Source organism: Lepidochelys olivacea (assembly GCF_965140295.1).
Source record: "Lepidochelys olivacea isolate rLepOli2 genome assembly, chromosome: 27".
Taxonomy (NCBI): Eukaryota; Metazoa; Chordata; order Testudines; family Cheloniidae; genus Lepidochelys; species Lepidochelys olivacea.
Genome location: NC_140437.1, coordinates 17682569 through 17699841, shown reverse-complemented (window position 1 = coordinate 17699841; position 17273 = coordinate 17682569). Strand labels below are relative to the sequence as shown.

The 17273-nt window shown below is 50.2% G+C and overlaps 1 protein-coding gene across 5 annotated transcripts in view; it reads left to right on the top strand.

The window, feature by feature from the left end:
* LOC311513861 (zinc finger protein 385C-like) overlaps nucleotides 1-17273 on the top strand; it is a 195395-nt gene that overhangs the window by 106586 nt on the left and 71536 nt on the right. The window contains exon 1 of one of the 5 annotated variants that reach the window (XM_084616002.1): nucleotides 8101-8669. The exons of 2 other annotated variants lie outside the window; for them this stretch is intronic. Coding sequence is in view for 1 of the 3 variants with exons in the window: in XM_084616007.1 (XP_084472133.1) it covers nucleotides 8660-8669 (10 nt within the window). In the remaining 2 variants the exon portion in view is untranslated. Of the gene's footprint in view, nucleotides 1-8100; nucleotides 8670-17273 lie in introns of those variants that run through there. 2 more of the 5 variants (XM_084616006.1, XM_084616007.1) reach the window with 2 other exon arrangements.

Below are 17273 nucleotides of genomic sequence, written 5' to 3'. Positions count from 1 at the left end.
ACTTTGTTATTAAATCTCTGAGAAAATGAGTTTTTTAAAATGAGGGATAAAAAAGTTTCCTTTTCCCCCAAAATCACAGAAAAAGGATGTTTTAACTGCTTTCCTCACCAAAAAAAGAACAGAAAAAGTTCTTAACTTTTTAGTAGATTCTCTCATATTGCTAAAGGCTGAGACTTCTCATAAGAATCCCAATTAATGGGTGGGTGGGTGGGTGGGGGAGGGGGCATTGTTCTCCACTCCTAAAATAGGTCAGATTCTAAGAACAATAATTCTCAAAAAGGAACCCTGAGCGTTCTTGAAAAACCAGAGTAAATAACCAACAATGGCATGACCAGACCAGACCATCCCTTCATGAAGAAAATTGAGGCTAAATGTCACCTTCCCAGCAGGACATTCTTCCATCTGGTACCTGGCGTCATGTCAAAACTCAGCATTAAACAAAAGACCTTTCTTTGCCCTAAGACTGTTGCCAGCGATAGTCCAACTCTTCACTTCACAACTAAACCCACCATTAACTTTCCTCGTGCAATTTGCTTCTCGTAGCTGAGAATCCCCTTTTCAACCAACGTAAATCAGTAAGGAATTCTGCTTTTACTTGCAAAAAGGGAATGTCCCCCATTTCCCTCTCAGTTTATAACTTTAATTCTTAGTTCATAAATGTAATTAATCTAACATTAATATAGTGCCTTTCACCCCAATTCACTTTTCACTGGGGTTACCGTGGCCACCTCTGGGGTGAAACATGACAAGTGTTTAACCGCTCACAGCAACACTGTGAGGGCCTGATCCAATGCCAGTTGAAGTCCATGCAAGTCTTTCCATTGATTTCAGTGGGATTTGGCTCAAGCTTCCATTTACCAGAGGAAGAAATGCTGCTCTTAAAACTGCGGGGAGAATTTAAGGAGGCAGAATGTAATGACACAGTCTGGAAGTTTGGACAGCAGCCCTAGCACCTAGTGAAGCTTTCAGACTGCAAACCCTGGAGACGGGGAAGGATTATCTGTCTTCTAAGTATGGAGCCCAGTGGGATGAGGCTGCAACCCCTATTTGAGGCACTGCTGTAATATAAATAATTCTATTACTAATTATAATAATAACCAGAACATTAATAGCCATAAGTGATCTGGTGGTGCGGAGCACGGGTCTACTCGAAGGGGAAAGGACTTGGTCATAGGACATTTATTAAAACATTCAAAAACTCAAAGCCCCATCAATCTACAAACCCCAGGAGGTGCCTGAGGGAGAAAGGGGAGTTGGCAGGGCTGCTGGGAATCAAGGCAGCTTGGTCCTTCATTTTCTGTGTGGGAAACCCCCAGAGGGGGGAAACCCAACCCTTAATACATGTTATCTTAAAAACACTTGGTCTACACTGCAGCAGGAAAGGTCACCGTCTGGCTTCCTGGCCTTTCAGTGATCAAAGACTGTAGCATTTTGTCCCACGCCTGAGTCGTTTTGCTTATGACTGAGCTTCCAATTACAGAGGCAGAGGAAAAGCTATACGGGTCTTTCAGGTTTATTAATTTTGATGCTATCGAACATCTTTCGCTCCTCAATTATACCCTAATTCTTCAAACAACAAAATTCGCCTGGAGGGGGACCAGTGAACCTGAGTAAGCTGTGGGCCGGGTATTTTCCCCCCTCCCCTCTTCTTTGCTCCTGCATTTGCAAGTTCTTTGCAGAATCTAAGGGTCTGCAGTTAACATTGGCCAGATTTCCTGCCTGAAGGTGCATTTGAAAAGTAAGGACTCAGGGTAGAAGCCTGACCCTGTTGAAGTCAATTTCAAAACTCACCTTGACTTCAGTAGAGCCAGAATTTCACCCCAGAGTCTTGAGCCTCTCATGCTTGTCCTTATTCTGCTGACGTCACTGGGACTGCTCATGGAAGGAGGAGTACTCCCTGTGAGCAGGGTACCAGCACCTACCCCTGCGGGTCTTTGACCTGCCCCATTGTATGCTTGTGTTGCAGTACGTGCCCAAGGGAGCCCCACAGGGCATAGCAAAGGGCACCTGCTCCACTTGTTTATCTGCTTCCGAGAGGGGCCGTGCTGCACACGCCGGCTGCTCGTCACCGCCGTGCAGTCAAGGAGAGCCCCAATCTGCAGCACGCTCCGTGCAGTGGGTGCTGGTTTAGTATTCCCTGCGCTTAGCCTGGGGATGGGTTATCTGCTGTGGTGGTACGTCTCCAGGTGCGTTCACCATGTATGTGACCATCGGGGGGACAATTAGGAGGCCAGATAGAGTTGTGCAAAACGTGACTTTCATTCAAAGGGCTGTGGGCAGCTGTGCACCCCAGTGCAACTCCACAGCCGTCCGTGGGGGTCACTGAGGGCCTGCGGAATTGAAAGTCATTAAGAATTCATATGCCTCCCAGCCTGTCTTCCCACTGTAGTGACAGTCGCCGGTCAGTCTCGTGCAAGGGGTGCATTGTTCTCATGCACTGCTTTGCTGGACTGGCTCCCCCAGCACGGCTAGCCCCTCGCCCCCAGTGTGAGAATTGGGGAAGAGGCGAATGCTCGTGTCGGACCCAGCAGTTCTCTGGCTGCGGATATGTCTCCATTTCAAGCTGGGGTGTAATTCCCAGCCCAAGGAGCCATACCTTTGTTTGCTCTGGTTGAGCTGGTGCACTAAAAACAGGATAGCCACGACGGTCGAAGGACCCGTCCGAGACACTAGGCGCATTCTCGGGGCCGCTAGCCTCTCCCGCTGCTCACGCCGTGGTAGCTATTTTGTGGCTCGGTCACAACTAGTTATGTCTCCTTGAGCTGCAGTTCATACCTCCAGCTCAGAGTGCAGACGCGGCCTTCATGACAGCAGTGCTGTCCGCTGAGTCGCAGAGACACGTGGCTAGCGATGAGCAAAGAGGCACCATTTCATTTCATCCAAAAATTCCCTGACATTTTAAAGAACCGTTCCATTGCTGCCTTCCCCCCAGCCCCATTTTGTCTGAATTTTGCTAGCCTGGATTTCAGGCTCCTCCGTAACAGGCGCACTAAGGCAAGCTAGAAAAGCAGTGAGGTTTGGGGGTGTTTTTGCAAGTGCTTATCGCAATCCAAAAATTCCCCTCTTCCGGAATGCAGACAGTAAGCTGCAACATGTTTGCTAGGCGGGGGAGAGCTGCGAATCTCACTGATGCTGATCAGCTAAAACCTGTACTCCTCCTCCTCCATTACTTGTTATCCTGTCTCCCCTGCACTGCCCCGGCTCCCTTGTTTGCTGCCTCTGTAATGTTATGGTAGCATCTCCAGGTGGGGCTGTTAGACATAGCCTTCCAAGTTCCTTTCCTTAGTGTGTGAGCAAGTTTTGACTCTTGCGAAGACATGGGCCCAGATCCCAGGGGAATTAGGCACCTAAATAATTTTGGGGATCTGAGCTGTTGTGTTAGCTTTTTTGTGAGGAGGCGGCTTTGGGGGAGAGGAAGCTGCATGGGTAGTGAAGGGTTTGTTCTCCGCCCTGGGACGCGGTTAGTTCTGGAAGCACAGCTGCTGCCTGGGACCTGGGGATGGACTGAGATTTTTGGGAGACGGGCTCACCCTGCTTTTGCTGTTGGACTGTCTTGTTCCAAGACTGGTGCACATGGGTAAATAGAGCAAGTTATACTAAGAATGTGCCCAAACTCTGCATGAATGAGTTCTCCTTCCCCGGGACGCCAACCTGCAAGGCCTTGGACATCTGCCATGGCTGGGCAAGGCTGGCGCCAGTAGAAGGGGCAACAATAATAACTATCTCAAACTGTTACCTGCAAGAGGCTTATTTCTGCAGCTGGTCCTCAGGGTCCAGCCCCTTCAATGCAACCTTGTCCTATTATGATCTCCCCTTTCCGAAGTGCACACGGGATACCCTTGAATCCATTTGAAGCACATTCAGTCAATTCCAATCAGGCACGCCCTGGCACAAGAGAGGAGCTATCTATCTAGGTATGAAATATCTCAGGAGACCAGCCATTCAGTGAATGGCCACAGCCAAAAAGCAAGTCCATACTCAATGCCAAAGCTATAGCCTAAAACTATAAAACTTACTAGAAGTCACATCTAGGATGGCGATGAAAATCCATGGCGGTAGCCGAGTGTGGGTTTGCAACCTTTGTCCCAGTGGATACCCGACTCCAAGGCTGCGTGCTCGCTTAAGGAGGAGGGGAGAGAAATACCATCTGCCAGAGTTGTGGGGTGAAATGCAATGGCCTGTGATAGGCAGGAGTCAGACTAGGTAATGGATTGTCACCCTGAGCGTCACAGCCCCCTGGCGGTTAGGAACAGGTCCAGGGCGGGACGCCACCCCCACTTCCTTTGTGGCTGGATGGGAGGAAGTTCCACTGTAATCTCGGGTAAGGCAGAGTCACAGCACGGAAAAGCTGAAGAAACCACAGGGCTGTAAAGCCATAATCGCCCTTCTGGCCTTAAAATCTGTGACTCTCCAGTGTCCTCTTTCAGCTTTAGCGTTTGCTTACATTAGTCACTGCCAAACTGCTGATGACATGAAGCAAGGTAATCTTAAACTTAAATAGCCCAACAAGGACCTGGTAACAGGCCGTCAGGGGCCAGCTGTCAATGGCCGATTAGCAAGTATCCAGTCTAAATTTACTGTCACTATTGTGAAACCAATACCATGGGCGTGTACAGACGCGCACACAGGAGCCTGTAAACGGTTTTCTGATTCAGTCCTGGGGCAGGTCTAGCTCTTAACGCTTTTTACAGCGAAACCCAGTTCCCTGCAAAACAGGCAGGGGGAGCATGAATGATCCTGAAGTTAAGACCAATAGCGGCCTGTGTTTTAATATGTCAAGATCGGTCCGCAGCGCTTGATAATCAAGGCTGCCTTAGTCAGCATGTGTCAGTGCGATGCACTGATGCTCAGTGTGCTCTTGCATTCATTCCGCAGCAATTAGTTGCCATGAACTCTAGTTACAGAGCTTGGATTTGCCATCTGAACTTGCTGACGGTTCCCGAATATCAGCTGGATGTCTGCTTGATTTAAAGAAAAAAGAAAGCCCAGAGACACCCAAACTGAACTGCACTGTGCTAAATGTTTCTAGTGGCTTCAGGCATTTTACAAAATGTAATAATTTCAGCGTTTGCATTAAAATGTGACCTGTTCTAAATGAAGCTGCGTGTATCCATGGATGCCCTCTGAAAAGAGTTTGCCTTCTTGTTGGTTGGTTGTTTTTGTTTTTAAACTGAAAGAGGCAAATTTTTACCAAACTCTCCCAATTATCTGATCTTCCAAAAAAAAAAAAAAAAGTCTTAGATCTTCTCTCGTGCTTTTCATTCATAGATCACAAAGCATTTTGTTGCAAAAGATGAGTGTCATTATCCCATTTTACAGATGGAAACTGGTGAAAGGAAATACTTTTTCGATGCCATGCATAATTAGACAGTGGAATTAATTGCCACTGGGAGTTGTTGAGTCCAAGAACGAAGCAAGATTGAAAAAGGGTCAAGACGTTCATATGGATAGCGAGACTATCTGGAGTTACCATAAGCAATACTAACAAAAATGTGGAAGGAATATTAAATCTTGTTCTTCAGGGCTGAAGCCAGTCTCTGTTAAAGACCAAGATGAGATGTAATGTGGGGGGCAGATTTCCCCCATCAGCTACTGCAGGGTTCACCTTCCTCTGAAACATCTGGTGCTGGTCACTGCTGGAGACGGGCTGGACCAGAAGAAACTCAGGTCTGTTTCATTCTGGCTAGGCCTGTGTTTTTAAACGGTGGCACAATGTGGGGAGAAAGGACTTGCTCAAGGGCACCTGGCAGCTCAGTGGCAGAGCCAAGAGTAGACTCCAGTTCTCCTGTCTCCTCATCTTGCCCACCAGCCCATGCGGTGATTCATGCCTCTGATTCATGCCCTTTTCCAATTTGCCCTTAGATGCGCCCTCAGGGGCCCACTGAAGTGTCTGGGTCTGCAGCAGAGAACAGAACCAGGCCCCAAGTGGCCATGATGAGCTAGACACTAGGCAGAGTGTGATGTATCAGAACACTGTGCCCTGGGAACAGATCCCTGCTGCTCTGAAGGACAATCGTTTCTAATTATCTCTAGGTAGGTTAATTGATACCCACTCATGTCTGGCTTTAATCCCCTTTCTGGTTAGCGGGGAATCGTGTGCCACAAAGACAAGGCAAGCCTTAGCGAGCTGGAGAGGGACTCAGGGCGGAATTGAATGAAGGCTCCAAGATCAGGTTTGCTTTGGGGACTTTGGGCGTTGCCTTGGTGGGCACAAATGCGCCTCGAGGGGTTCGAAGGGGATGAAGCCGTGAATCTGAGCCACGTTGCACAATCACCCTACCAACAGCGTGCATGGAAGTGTGTGTGTGTCTGGAAGAGCTGCTGGCGACCCTGCCAGGGCACCGGAGTCTGGGAAAACGGTCCCAGTCTGAGCTGTGGCCAGTCCCTTCAGTACCAGGTTTACGTTCGGGCTCGGTGGGTGGATTGTGCTGCCCGCAGATCCTCACAGCTTTTTGCCCCTGTCGCTGGTGTCTAGCTGGGGGTACTAGCCAGCCAGCTGCTCCGGGGGTCGCTGGGTAGCGTTGCCAGCAGTTGTCTCATGGAGTTGTCTGCAGACACTAATAATAATCATCGTCCGGCTCAGCCTTTGAGCCCAAACCCCTCCTCTTGGCTCCTGTCCCTGCCTTTCCTCTCTTCGACCCTGAGCACATCTGGCTGGCAGATGGGGAGCGGCGAGGGGGACACCTGCTGTTGTTCCTCATCTTATCTTTGCAGCAACTTTTGGATGCAGCCTTTCAAACAGAGGGGAGGGAGGAAGCGATGGGGCCTTGGATGATGGCGGGCAGCCAGCGTCCTCTGTGTGTGCGGTGGATGCAGGGTGCAAATGTTGGCAAAGGCTCCCAGCAGGCAGTTTGGAACCACTGGCCCGGCGCAGTGGTGGGGCTTAGAAATTAGTCCTGAGCAGGTCTCAACCCCAGTGTGCCAGGCGCTGCGCAAACACAGTGCCCCAGTGAGTGCACAGGCGAAGCCCGACATCCTGCAAATTCCCCTGGGCTTCATGTTGCCCCCCGCGAGTAATCCCACCGCGCTCGCCACAGCACGGAAGCAGTTGTGGGGTCAGGAGACTGGTTTGGCCTCATTTGCATTCTGCTGTGGGAGAACCTGAACCCAAATTGTTCCTGGGCTCTTGAGCAGAGACAGCATCGCCAGCCCCAACTGTTCAAAAATCACCAGATTGGTTTTAAAACCATGAGTAGGGCTCAGTGCTTGTCGTGGAGGTCGCGGATTCTGTGACTTCCTGCGACCGCCGTGACGTCTGCAGCAGCGTGTGTGGCTGACCCCAGGGCTGCCCAAGCAGTTGGCCCCGGAGCCAGCCACTCTGGCCGCTGCTGGAATGGCTCTGCAGCCAGCCGCTCAGGTGACCCCGCAGCCAGTCGCTGCTGGAGCGGTCCGAGCCCCGGGGCCAGCCGTGCTGGCCGCTACTCTGGTGGCCCTGGGCAGCAGGCCCTGGGGACTGCCTGATCAGTGGCCAATGTGGCTGTCCGTGGGGACTGCCGGAGCAGCGGTCCCAGGGTGGCCAAAGCAGCTGCTGGTCCGCCAGGGCTCCCCCCATGATGACAGCCGGAGCAGCCACTAGCCCCCCAGGGCTCTCCCCTGGCAGCGGGTCCCCCGAAGCCCACCACCACCGCTGGTGCCAGGAGGCCCCCCCGGCAGCGCACCCCCACCCAAGACTCAATCAGGGGCATTTATGGTATCAGTCACGGGCTGTGATTTTTTTGTTTCCTGCCTGTGACCTGTTCATGACTAAATCGTAGCCTTAGGCATGAGATTCTGTGAAAACAATAGATGTGGTGTTCTTTTATTTGCCTTCTGCTCTTTGAGCCTTTACGGGGTCCTGGGGTCACATTTTGAAGCTTTTTCCACAGCCACACGAGGGCTGGAAATGTACCTTTTCTTTAAGAACACAGGCTGGAATCATCACAGATCCACTTGACTCCAGGAGCTGGGGCTTTAAAGAAAACAGCCAGTCTCAGGAGACTCATGACTCTTGGCAACACTGCAGAGAGCAGGGAGCAAAGCTTAGCAGGTGACTCTGGAACCTGCCCACCTGCCCCTGGCCGCTCCATCGTGCCCTCCCGGAGCGACACTAGCCCCCAGAGAGGAGGACGTTCTGGTCGCTAGCAGGGGGCGAGGAACTGAGCGACTCCTGGGGGTGCGTCTGTTTCCCGCTCAAAGTTTCTTTGCTTTGGCAGCCTCGGGGTTGACTTTGAGCCAGCCTTGGAGCGAGAAGGGCGCTCGTGTGTTCTCTCCTCCTGGGAAGGGAACGAAGAGAGCGCGAGCGAGCCTGCGAGCGAGCCTGCGAGAGGGAGAGGGCGGGGGGGGCATTCTCACTCCAGATCCTCTGATCCCCCCTCCCATCCAATTTTCATGTTAATACCTCATCTCTGGGTGCTGGGACCTCAGCTGGGAGAGGCTACAGTTGTTACTTTGCCATCTGTGCTTCTGATTGGGCTAAGGAAGGGCCAGTAAATACGGGAGCGTGGCGTTTCCCTCCTCAGGGCAGGGCTCGGTAGGGCATTAAGCTTTTAATTGAGGTTTAAGTGGCTCCGTCCGGGGAAGGCGCACGGCTCTGGAGCAGGCGGCTGCTGGCAGTCCATGCAGCCGCATTCACACGCGCAGGGGGAGACCAGCGGCGAGCGGGCAGCGCAGCCAAAGCAAAATGCTTTTAGGTAAGTGAAATGCAACTTTCCTTCCCTCGTGCTTCCCACAACGGGCAGCCTGCGCTGTGGCCTTTTGGGTCACGGCGACGTGAAAGCTGGGCCGCCCCCTCCCCAGGTCCCTGTCGCAGTCGGCTTTCTAATCAGCGGGAAGTGGGAAAGCTGTTCGCTCCGATCGTGCGGCAGCTGGAAAATCGCGGGTGGGTTTAGAGGGAAGCTTCTCGTGGGTGCGTGTTACGCAGAGATCACAAAAGCTCGCAGCGAGCACTGGGGGGGCGGGTGTTTGGCCAGTTTTGCAGCAATGATGGCAAAGAAATTGAACTAGGACGAGCGCCACGAAGGGATACCTGCGAATGGTTCGGGAAAGTCCAGGCTGCTAACATCCCAGGTGCACTCCTCTGTGCAGAGACGGCGCAGCCTTTAATCACCCAGCCACCTGCAACGGGCTTTTAGAGTCCCCTGAGCCCAGAAACATGAAATCCAATCAAGGTGCAAGTTGTAAAAACTGTCCTGTTTCCTCCCGATCTGAGGCCAGTTCAGCTCAGATTACGGACCCCGGAGTGTGTTTCCCCTTGTGAGCTTGGCCAAAGGCTTGAGGGTCAGTGCAAAAGATCCTGATATGAACTATTGTGCTGTCAGGAAAGAGCCGAGCAGACTCACGGAACTTCCTGGCTTGGAAATGGTGCCTGGTTCTAGGAGCATGATCCCTGACTATCCTCTGCCTAATGAAACCTGTCGGATCCTCCCTGAACCCCTCGATCAGCACCGTGCAGTCCTAAACGGCGTTTACAAGCCAAGTGGATTCATATCCTTCCCCATTTCCATCCCTCGAGAACCCATTTGAACGGCGGTTGTATCTTTGTACTTAGAACCAGTTCAGTCTTGCATCAGTACACGCTCAGAATGGTCGGCCTCCCCCAACCATACGCGCGCCCCCTGTTTCTTCACCTCCCAGCTTTTGAATCTTAATCACCGGTGGCTTTCAAGCTGAGCTTGATTCACTGCAGCCTATTGATTTTTCCCAGGGCTACGAGAAACAGGTTGCATGCTGACGTGAGCTTTATTTCGTCCTCTCTTTTCATTTGGGGGTCAGCTTTTACTTTGGCGCATCCTCCTGTGTCTGTTTTGCTTGCCTGGAAGATGAGGCCAGTGCGCTGGGCTCTTCATATGAAATGAGGTTTGGTGGGGGAGAAGACAAGGCAACGGCTTTGAGGAAAACACAGTTAAAAAGCTTGCAAGAAGCTCTGCTGATCCTGGTTAGTTGGTGTTTTCTGGCTGCAGAAGGCTCATTGAGTCAAGCTGCAGCAGCAAATAAAGTGTAACTGGAACGCTTGTGTACAGTAGGAGCCGTGGTTCTGTGCTTTGAGTATTATCATTGTCAACTTTCTACCGTGCCGTTAAATGACACAGCTTGCCATTTGCATTTCACGCCCATGTCTTACGCTGTTGTTTTTGTCGTCAGTGTTATGGATGTCTGTACAGCTGGGATCTAAAGGATGGTTCCTGCTCTCTCTCTCTTTATGTGTGTGTGTGTGTGTATATACTGTATATTTATAGATTATTACTATATCACCTACATGGGCATGTTTATGTCTGTGAGTGTTTTATAAGACGGTTGCGTCCAAGGAAACACGGATGGTATTAAGCTGGCACATCTGGCTGGGTTTTTTTAACTACGGCATTGCTTGTCAGCTGCCTTCCATAGATCACTTTCATTTTTTTAATCATTTGAAAAACAATCCATCTTTGATGAGCTGTCTTTCCCTGTGTTTCTGGAACAAGTAACAGTTCTCAGGATATTTATCTAGGATATTTGTTAGTCAAAGCAGGTTTTAAAAAATATAGCTTACCTTTACCTTTGTTGCTTAAAATATGTAACTAATGTTCTGAAATCTCGACGTTTTTATTTTTTAAACTTCAAAATACAAACTATTCTGTGTTCTGGCACATGATAACACGCTTCCTCTGGATATTTTCCCTTATTCGCCACCACCTGCCTGTTCTACTTTCTATTTCCTTTGCCTCTCTAATTTTTCAGTATTCCACCTCAAATGACAAAACAATGAGAATAATTTTACTCCAGAAAATTTCTTACCAGAGGGCACTGTGCAATAAAGTAATGTATCCTATCAATGCCTGGTAGTTTAATGGAACCCTTTGTATAGTATTGCATTCCACTGGGGTACCCTGACATTTTGGAGAAAAGTCCAGGACTGCAAAGGTTTTGTTAGCATATATTCTGTTGGCCATATTTATTCAAGTTTTGTTTACTTCCTGACATGTGTAAAGTGTCCTCCTCTTCTGAAGCAGTGTTTTAAAGCACACAGAGGGAGAGTGAAGCCTCTAAACCAGAATGTTCTGAATATCTAAAGGATTTGAATAAAAAAATTCTATTTTCCTAGGACATTTTAGGGCTAAAGTGCTAGCATGTGGAGTTAAAAGCTGGCCATGAAAGTTCTTAATTAGCCAAAGTGACGAGTAACTTTGTATTAATGCATGGGTTCTGCAAGGTTCTCCACCAGTGCGTCAATTATTAGCTGCATTGTAATTAAGGCTTTTGAATCCTATATGAGGCTTTGTCGTTGTTACCACTTTGTCAAATTGTCGTACTTCCACCAAAGTCAAAGGCCTGGCGACTGTTTACACTAGCTGTGGGTCTGCCCCGCTTACTCTTTTTGATTTTTGTCTTGACTGCTGCAGGCAGGAACCCTCAACAGGTTTTTTAATTTGTGTTTGTTTTCTTAATAGAATGAATATGAAATAAAACGCACCCAAAGTCAGAAAAACTTTAAATTCTCTTACGGCTCAAAATGATGCTGAGCCCCGTTGTCTCGGGCCATGCAGACGTGTGGGCTGATGGCCCCACGCTAGCTGCTGAATGAGTTGTGTTGCCGTGCAGGTGCTAAAGCTGGTGGCTTGTGATGAAGACCTTTGCAGCAGCACTGTGCCTCGAGGGACTTGAGTGCATCTCGTTGAGTCCAGTGGGGCTACCCACGTGCTGACAGGCAGGCATCTCCTTACGGGCCTGGCTGAAATGTCCCTTGAAGTCAACATTGGCTCGGGCACTTTGGCTTTGGGCAGGTCTACACTTAAAACGCTGCAGCCATGCAACCATACCACTGTGGCACTTTAGGGACGTGTACCTGGGATTAGCCTGGATTCAGCAGCCACTGGCCAGCAGCTGGCATTAGCGGAGCCAGTGTAGACAAGGGAGGCCGCAGCTTGCAGTTCAGCGAACCACCTCGGTCTCGAGCAGGGGTGGGCTCGACTGATGCAAAGTGAAACGTTGCCTGTTTGCACTGCGGGTTTGCAATAGTGCAGCTGCCCCGGCCGCTGGACTCCCGCTGTAGAAGTGGCCTGGAAAAGCCGGCAGTAGAACGGGAGTGTCTAGGAGTATGGTTGAGGGCAGCACTGTTCCTTTGTGACGGGGTCAGTCGGAGACTGCTGGCGTGTGGTAGCAGGAAGCCGCGTTGTAAATTGCCAGGAGGTGTCATGCTCGGGTTCTGAAGACATTTGGGGTTTACTGATTCATATTTTATTTGGCTGCTTTTAATTGACTGGGTACTAATGCTTTCTGTTCTCTCCAGAAGAGTAATGTCTCATTAAACCAATAATCTTCCTATCCATCTGCAAAAGGGCCTGCAGTTATAACGCTTTCTCGGGAACATCTTTATGTGTGGATGCCGCAAAAACCAACCACCACTATTATCTCCCCACAAACGGCTTCTGTTCTTACTTCTCCATTATTAACTACTTTCAAAACCTGGGGATGTTGCTCTTCTGTCATTGCCAGGATTTAATGGAGGAAAGAATTAATCTGGATGCATTCTCAGCATAATGTCAAATGCATCATTTTCCATCCCACTTCAGTTGCGGGATTTGGTTTTCAGGGTCTCTTCATCAAATGCTGGAACCTTGCTTTTTCTGGTATTCTTTGGGGTGAATTTCCCCAGCAGTTACTTTTATCAGAGGGGGCTAACTCTTGGAAAGGTCTTGGGGGAACATCTATTTTCTAATTTCAGCACTCAGCTGTCTTAAAAGACTGTGCTAGTGAGTCTATTGAACCACATTTCCTCTGCGGGCAGCCCCTTTCATAGATTTTTAACATCAGGGGCAGGGCGGGATCACTTTCGACTCTTGTATAGCCCAAGCCAGAGGATTTCACCCAGGGATTCCTGCATCAAGCCCATATCTTCTGGTTGAGCTAGAGCAATCTTGATTTAAAGATGCCAAGTGATGGATAATAATGGATTTCTAATAATAAGTATTTCAAGCAAACCTGAAAGTTGTTGAAATTTTTAATCAATTGTGCTCCTGATAGCAAATTGAAGAGCCCTCTCCCACTGTTCCCCGTACTTCAAGAACTAGCTGAAGCAATCTCAGAACTGTTAACAATTATCTTTCAGAATTCAGGGAGAATGGGTGAGGCCCGAGAGGACCGGAGAAGGGCAAACATAGTTCCTATCTTTAAGAAGGGGAACAAGGAGGACCTGGGGAATTATAGACCCTACTTTGATACCTGGAAAGATACTGGAACAAATTATTCAACAATCAGTTTGTGGGCACCTAGAGGATTATAGGGTGATAAGGAATAGCCAACATGGATTTGTCAAGAACAAATCATGCCAAACCAAACTAATTTCCTTCTTTGGCACGGTTACTGGCCTGGTGGGTAGGAGGAAGTAATGGGCATGATATGGCTTGATTTTAGTAAGGCCGTTGATGCAGTCCCACATGGCATTCTCATAAGCAAGCTCAGAAAATGTGGTCTAGATGAAATTGTGCACAGCTGGTTGAAAGACCAGACTCAAAGTGTAGTTAGCAATGGTTTGCAATCAAACTGGTATCTAGTGGGGTCCAGCAGGGGTCAGTCTTGGGTCTGGTACCATTCAATATTTTCATTAATGACTTGGATAATAGAGTGGGGAATATGCAGATGACACCAAGTTGGGAGTGGTGGCAAACGCTTTGGAGGACTGGATTAGAATTCAAAACGATTTTGGCAAATTGAAGAATTGGCCTGAATTCAACAAGGTGAAATTCAAAAAAGTCAAGTGCCACGTACTTCTCTTGGAAGGAAAAAATCAAATGCACAGCTACAAACTGGGGACTAACTGGCTAATTGGTTGTACTGCTGAAAAGGATCTAGGACAGGGATCTCAAACTCAAATCACCACAAGGGCCACATGAGGACGAGTACATTGGCCCGAGGGCCACACCACTGACACCCCTCCCCCCGCTGGCCCCGGCCCTGCCCCCACTCCACCCCTTCCCTAACCCTATTCCAACCCTTTCCCCAAAGTCCCCACCCTAACTCTGCCCCCTTCCTGCCCCTATTCCAACCCCTTACCCAAATCTCTGCCTCTTCTCTGCCTCCTCCCCTGAGCGCGCGGGTCCCCGCTCCTCCCACCTCCCTCCTGGAAAGTGCTAAGCACCGCCAAACAGCTGTTTGGCTGCAGGAAGCGCCTGGAAGTAGGCAGAGGAGCGGGAACGTGGCGCGCTGGGGGGGAAGGGAGGCAGTAGGGGAGGGGAGCTTGGCAGCCGCAGGAAATAATGCCAGGGCGGGGAGCTTGGTGGGCCGCAGCAAATAACTCCGTGGGCCGTCTGTTTGAGACACCTGATATAGTGCATCACAAATTGGATCTGAATCACCAATGGGTGATCTCATTCTGGGGTGTATTAACAGGAGCGTTGTAGGTTAGACACGAGAGGTAATTGTTTCACTTTGCTCTGCTCTGGTGAGGTCTCAGCTGGAGTCCTCTGTCTAGTTCTGGGTGCCCCACTTCAGGAAAGATGTGGACAAAATGGAGGGAGTCCAGAGCCGAGCAACAAAAATGATCCAAAGCTTAGAAAACCTGATCTGGGAGGAAAGGTTAAAAACTGGGCATGTTTAGTCTTGAGAAAAGCAGGCTGAGGGGGACCTGATCACAGTCTGCAGACATGCAAAGGGCTGGTATAGAGAGAATGGGGGATGGTCTAGGTTTACATGGTCCTGTCTCAGCGCAGGGGGCTGGATTTGACGGCTTCTTGATGTTCCTTTCAGCCCCACATTTCTGTGATCGTCTCATAACGCTCTTAGGCAGGGCCGGATTAACGCAGGGGCTTTAGGGGCTGCAGCCCAGGGCCTCAGGCTAAGGGGGACCTCAATCCTGGAGCCTCTGCCAGTCGATTGCGATCTCCGGGCCGCTAAAAGTCCAGCGGCGCAGCAGGGCTCAGGCAGGCTGCCTGCATGCCGTGGCCCCAAGCCGCTCCCGGAAGTGGCTGGCTGCTGGCACATCTCTGCAGCCCCTGAGAGTGTGGGGGAGGCGGCGCCGCATGCTGACCCCACCCCCACTACCATCCCTACAGCATGCGGGCATGGGCAGTGCATGGAGACATGCTGTCCCCCTTCCCCCCAGGGGCGCGCAGAGATGTGCCAGCAGCCGGCCACTTCCGGGAGCAGCGTGGGACCATGGCATGTAGGCAGGCAGCCTGCCTGAGCCCTACTGCACTGCCGGCTGGGAGCCGCCTGTGGTAAGTGCCTCCTGGCCGGAGCCTGCACCTCGCACCCCCTCCTGCACTCTAACCCCCTGCCCCAGGTCAGAATCCCCTCCTGCACCAAACTCCCTCCCAGAGCCCGCACCCCTCACCCTCTCCTTCACCCCAACACTCTGCCCCAGCCTGGAGCCCCCTCCTGCACCCAAACTCCCTCCCAGAAAGAAACTAATAAAACAGTTGTTCTAAGGTAAGAAGTAGGCTATTTTGAATGAATTGAACTATATTATATATGTTTTAAGACTGAAATGTAACCACAGAATGGCTTTATGTTGATTAAAAGGCAAGTTTAGTATAGTGTTAATAGCCACAATGCCATAATTGTGATCATTTTGTTGTAAATTAGGAAAAAGACTTGTATACAGGGGCCCCACACAATCTAATAGCCCTGGGCCCATAGGAGAGTTAATCCGGCCCTGCTCCTAGGTGGGTTCATTTCATCATCCATCCATGATTGTTAAATCTGTAACTAATAACTGGAATTGTGCATTGAATAGATCTCTTGGATTCTTTTGCCTCTTCAGAGCTAGATGGTAGGAAAGTGAGTCTTGTTATGTGTTTGTCTGTCTTAGGCGGATATGTTAGTACAGTTGGGGGGTGAGGGGGGTTACAATGAAATATTAGAACTAGAAATCTCATTAAATAATAATGACAAATGTGTATTTGATTCCAAGCATGGACCATGGCCTGTCTAGCTCTGGGGCAAACTTAGAGGAGTGGTATATAATTGCGCAGCCATTACAAGCCCCATTTTCAAGGCTCTGTGAAAAGTGGCTCTAGGCCAGTGGTTCCCAAACTTGTTCCACCGCTTGTGCAGGGAAAGCCCCTGCCGGGCCGGGCCAGTTTATTTACCTGCTGCGTCCGCAGGTTTGGCCGATCGCGGCGCCCAGTGGCTGCGGTTCGCTGCTCCAGGCCAGTGGGGGCTGCAGGAAGTGGTGCGGGCCGAGGGACGTACTGGCAGCCGCTTCCAGCAGCTCCCATTGGCCTGGAGCAGCAAACCGCGGCCACTGGGCGCCGCGATCGGCCAAACCTGCGGATGCGGCAGGTAAACAAACTGGCCCGGCTGCCAGGGGCTTTCCCTGAACAAATGATGGAACAAGTTTGGGAACCACTGATCTAGGCAGAAACTTGATGAAAAATTCCAAAAGCGAAGAGCAGTTGACTGTTTTACAAGTCAGAGGGAGAACCGAGCTGGGTTCCCTGGGTCTGAAGGTCTTTTCCGCCCTCTGGAACTCTCAACCCTGAAACGGACTCTCAAAGCCACCTTGTGGTCCTCCTTCAAATTCCTCCTTCAGTCTCTTCTCTGCTGTGATGCCTCGACAGCCCTGGACAATGGCTAGGCAGCTGGTTATCTGTGACCATTGCTTTTCATACTGACCAGTATCATCTCATGATTTTCTTGAGCTACCCCTGCTGTGGGAAGGGACTGCCTCTTTAATTGTATGTTTGTACAGCGCCTGGCACAATGGAGCTCTGACTTCCAGACGTGACCGTAATACAGATAAATATTTTAAAATGAAATTTCTGCAGGCTGGTGCCCCAGGTCATTGTGTGCCACCGTATCTGAAGTCTGAGCTGATGATTGGAAGCAATTCTAATTTTTCTGTTTGTCCCCCCTCCCCTGTAAGCCTCTGTGGTTGGTTTGTTTGTTCAAAAAGAACTTACCCGGAATGCTTTTCCTAGGCACAGTGCGGGATTCAAGGGTCACTGTTGTGTCTGGTTCTGGTGATTGGGTTACTAAAGGCCTCCATCAGGACCAGGGTCCCTTTGTGCTGGGCGCTGTCTAGACACACAGCGTAGGTGTCAGCCCTTCGCCAAAGAGCTTCCAGCCTAAATCGACACAGAAGGAGAAGAAACGCAGGCAGTTATTAGAAGAGCTGGGAACAGAACCCAGGCCTCCGGATGCCTAGCTCTCTGTGTTAACCACTAGACCACTCTGCTTCTGCAATTCGCCTCGGACTTGAGTGCGACAAGTATCTAGGCCGGTTGATGGTTTAGGGTGGACGACGTCAGAGTGTCACCGTTCTGCCGGTAAGGCACAGAATGATGCTCTGTTCTAAATGTCTGTTCCCGTACATACAC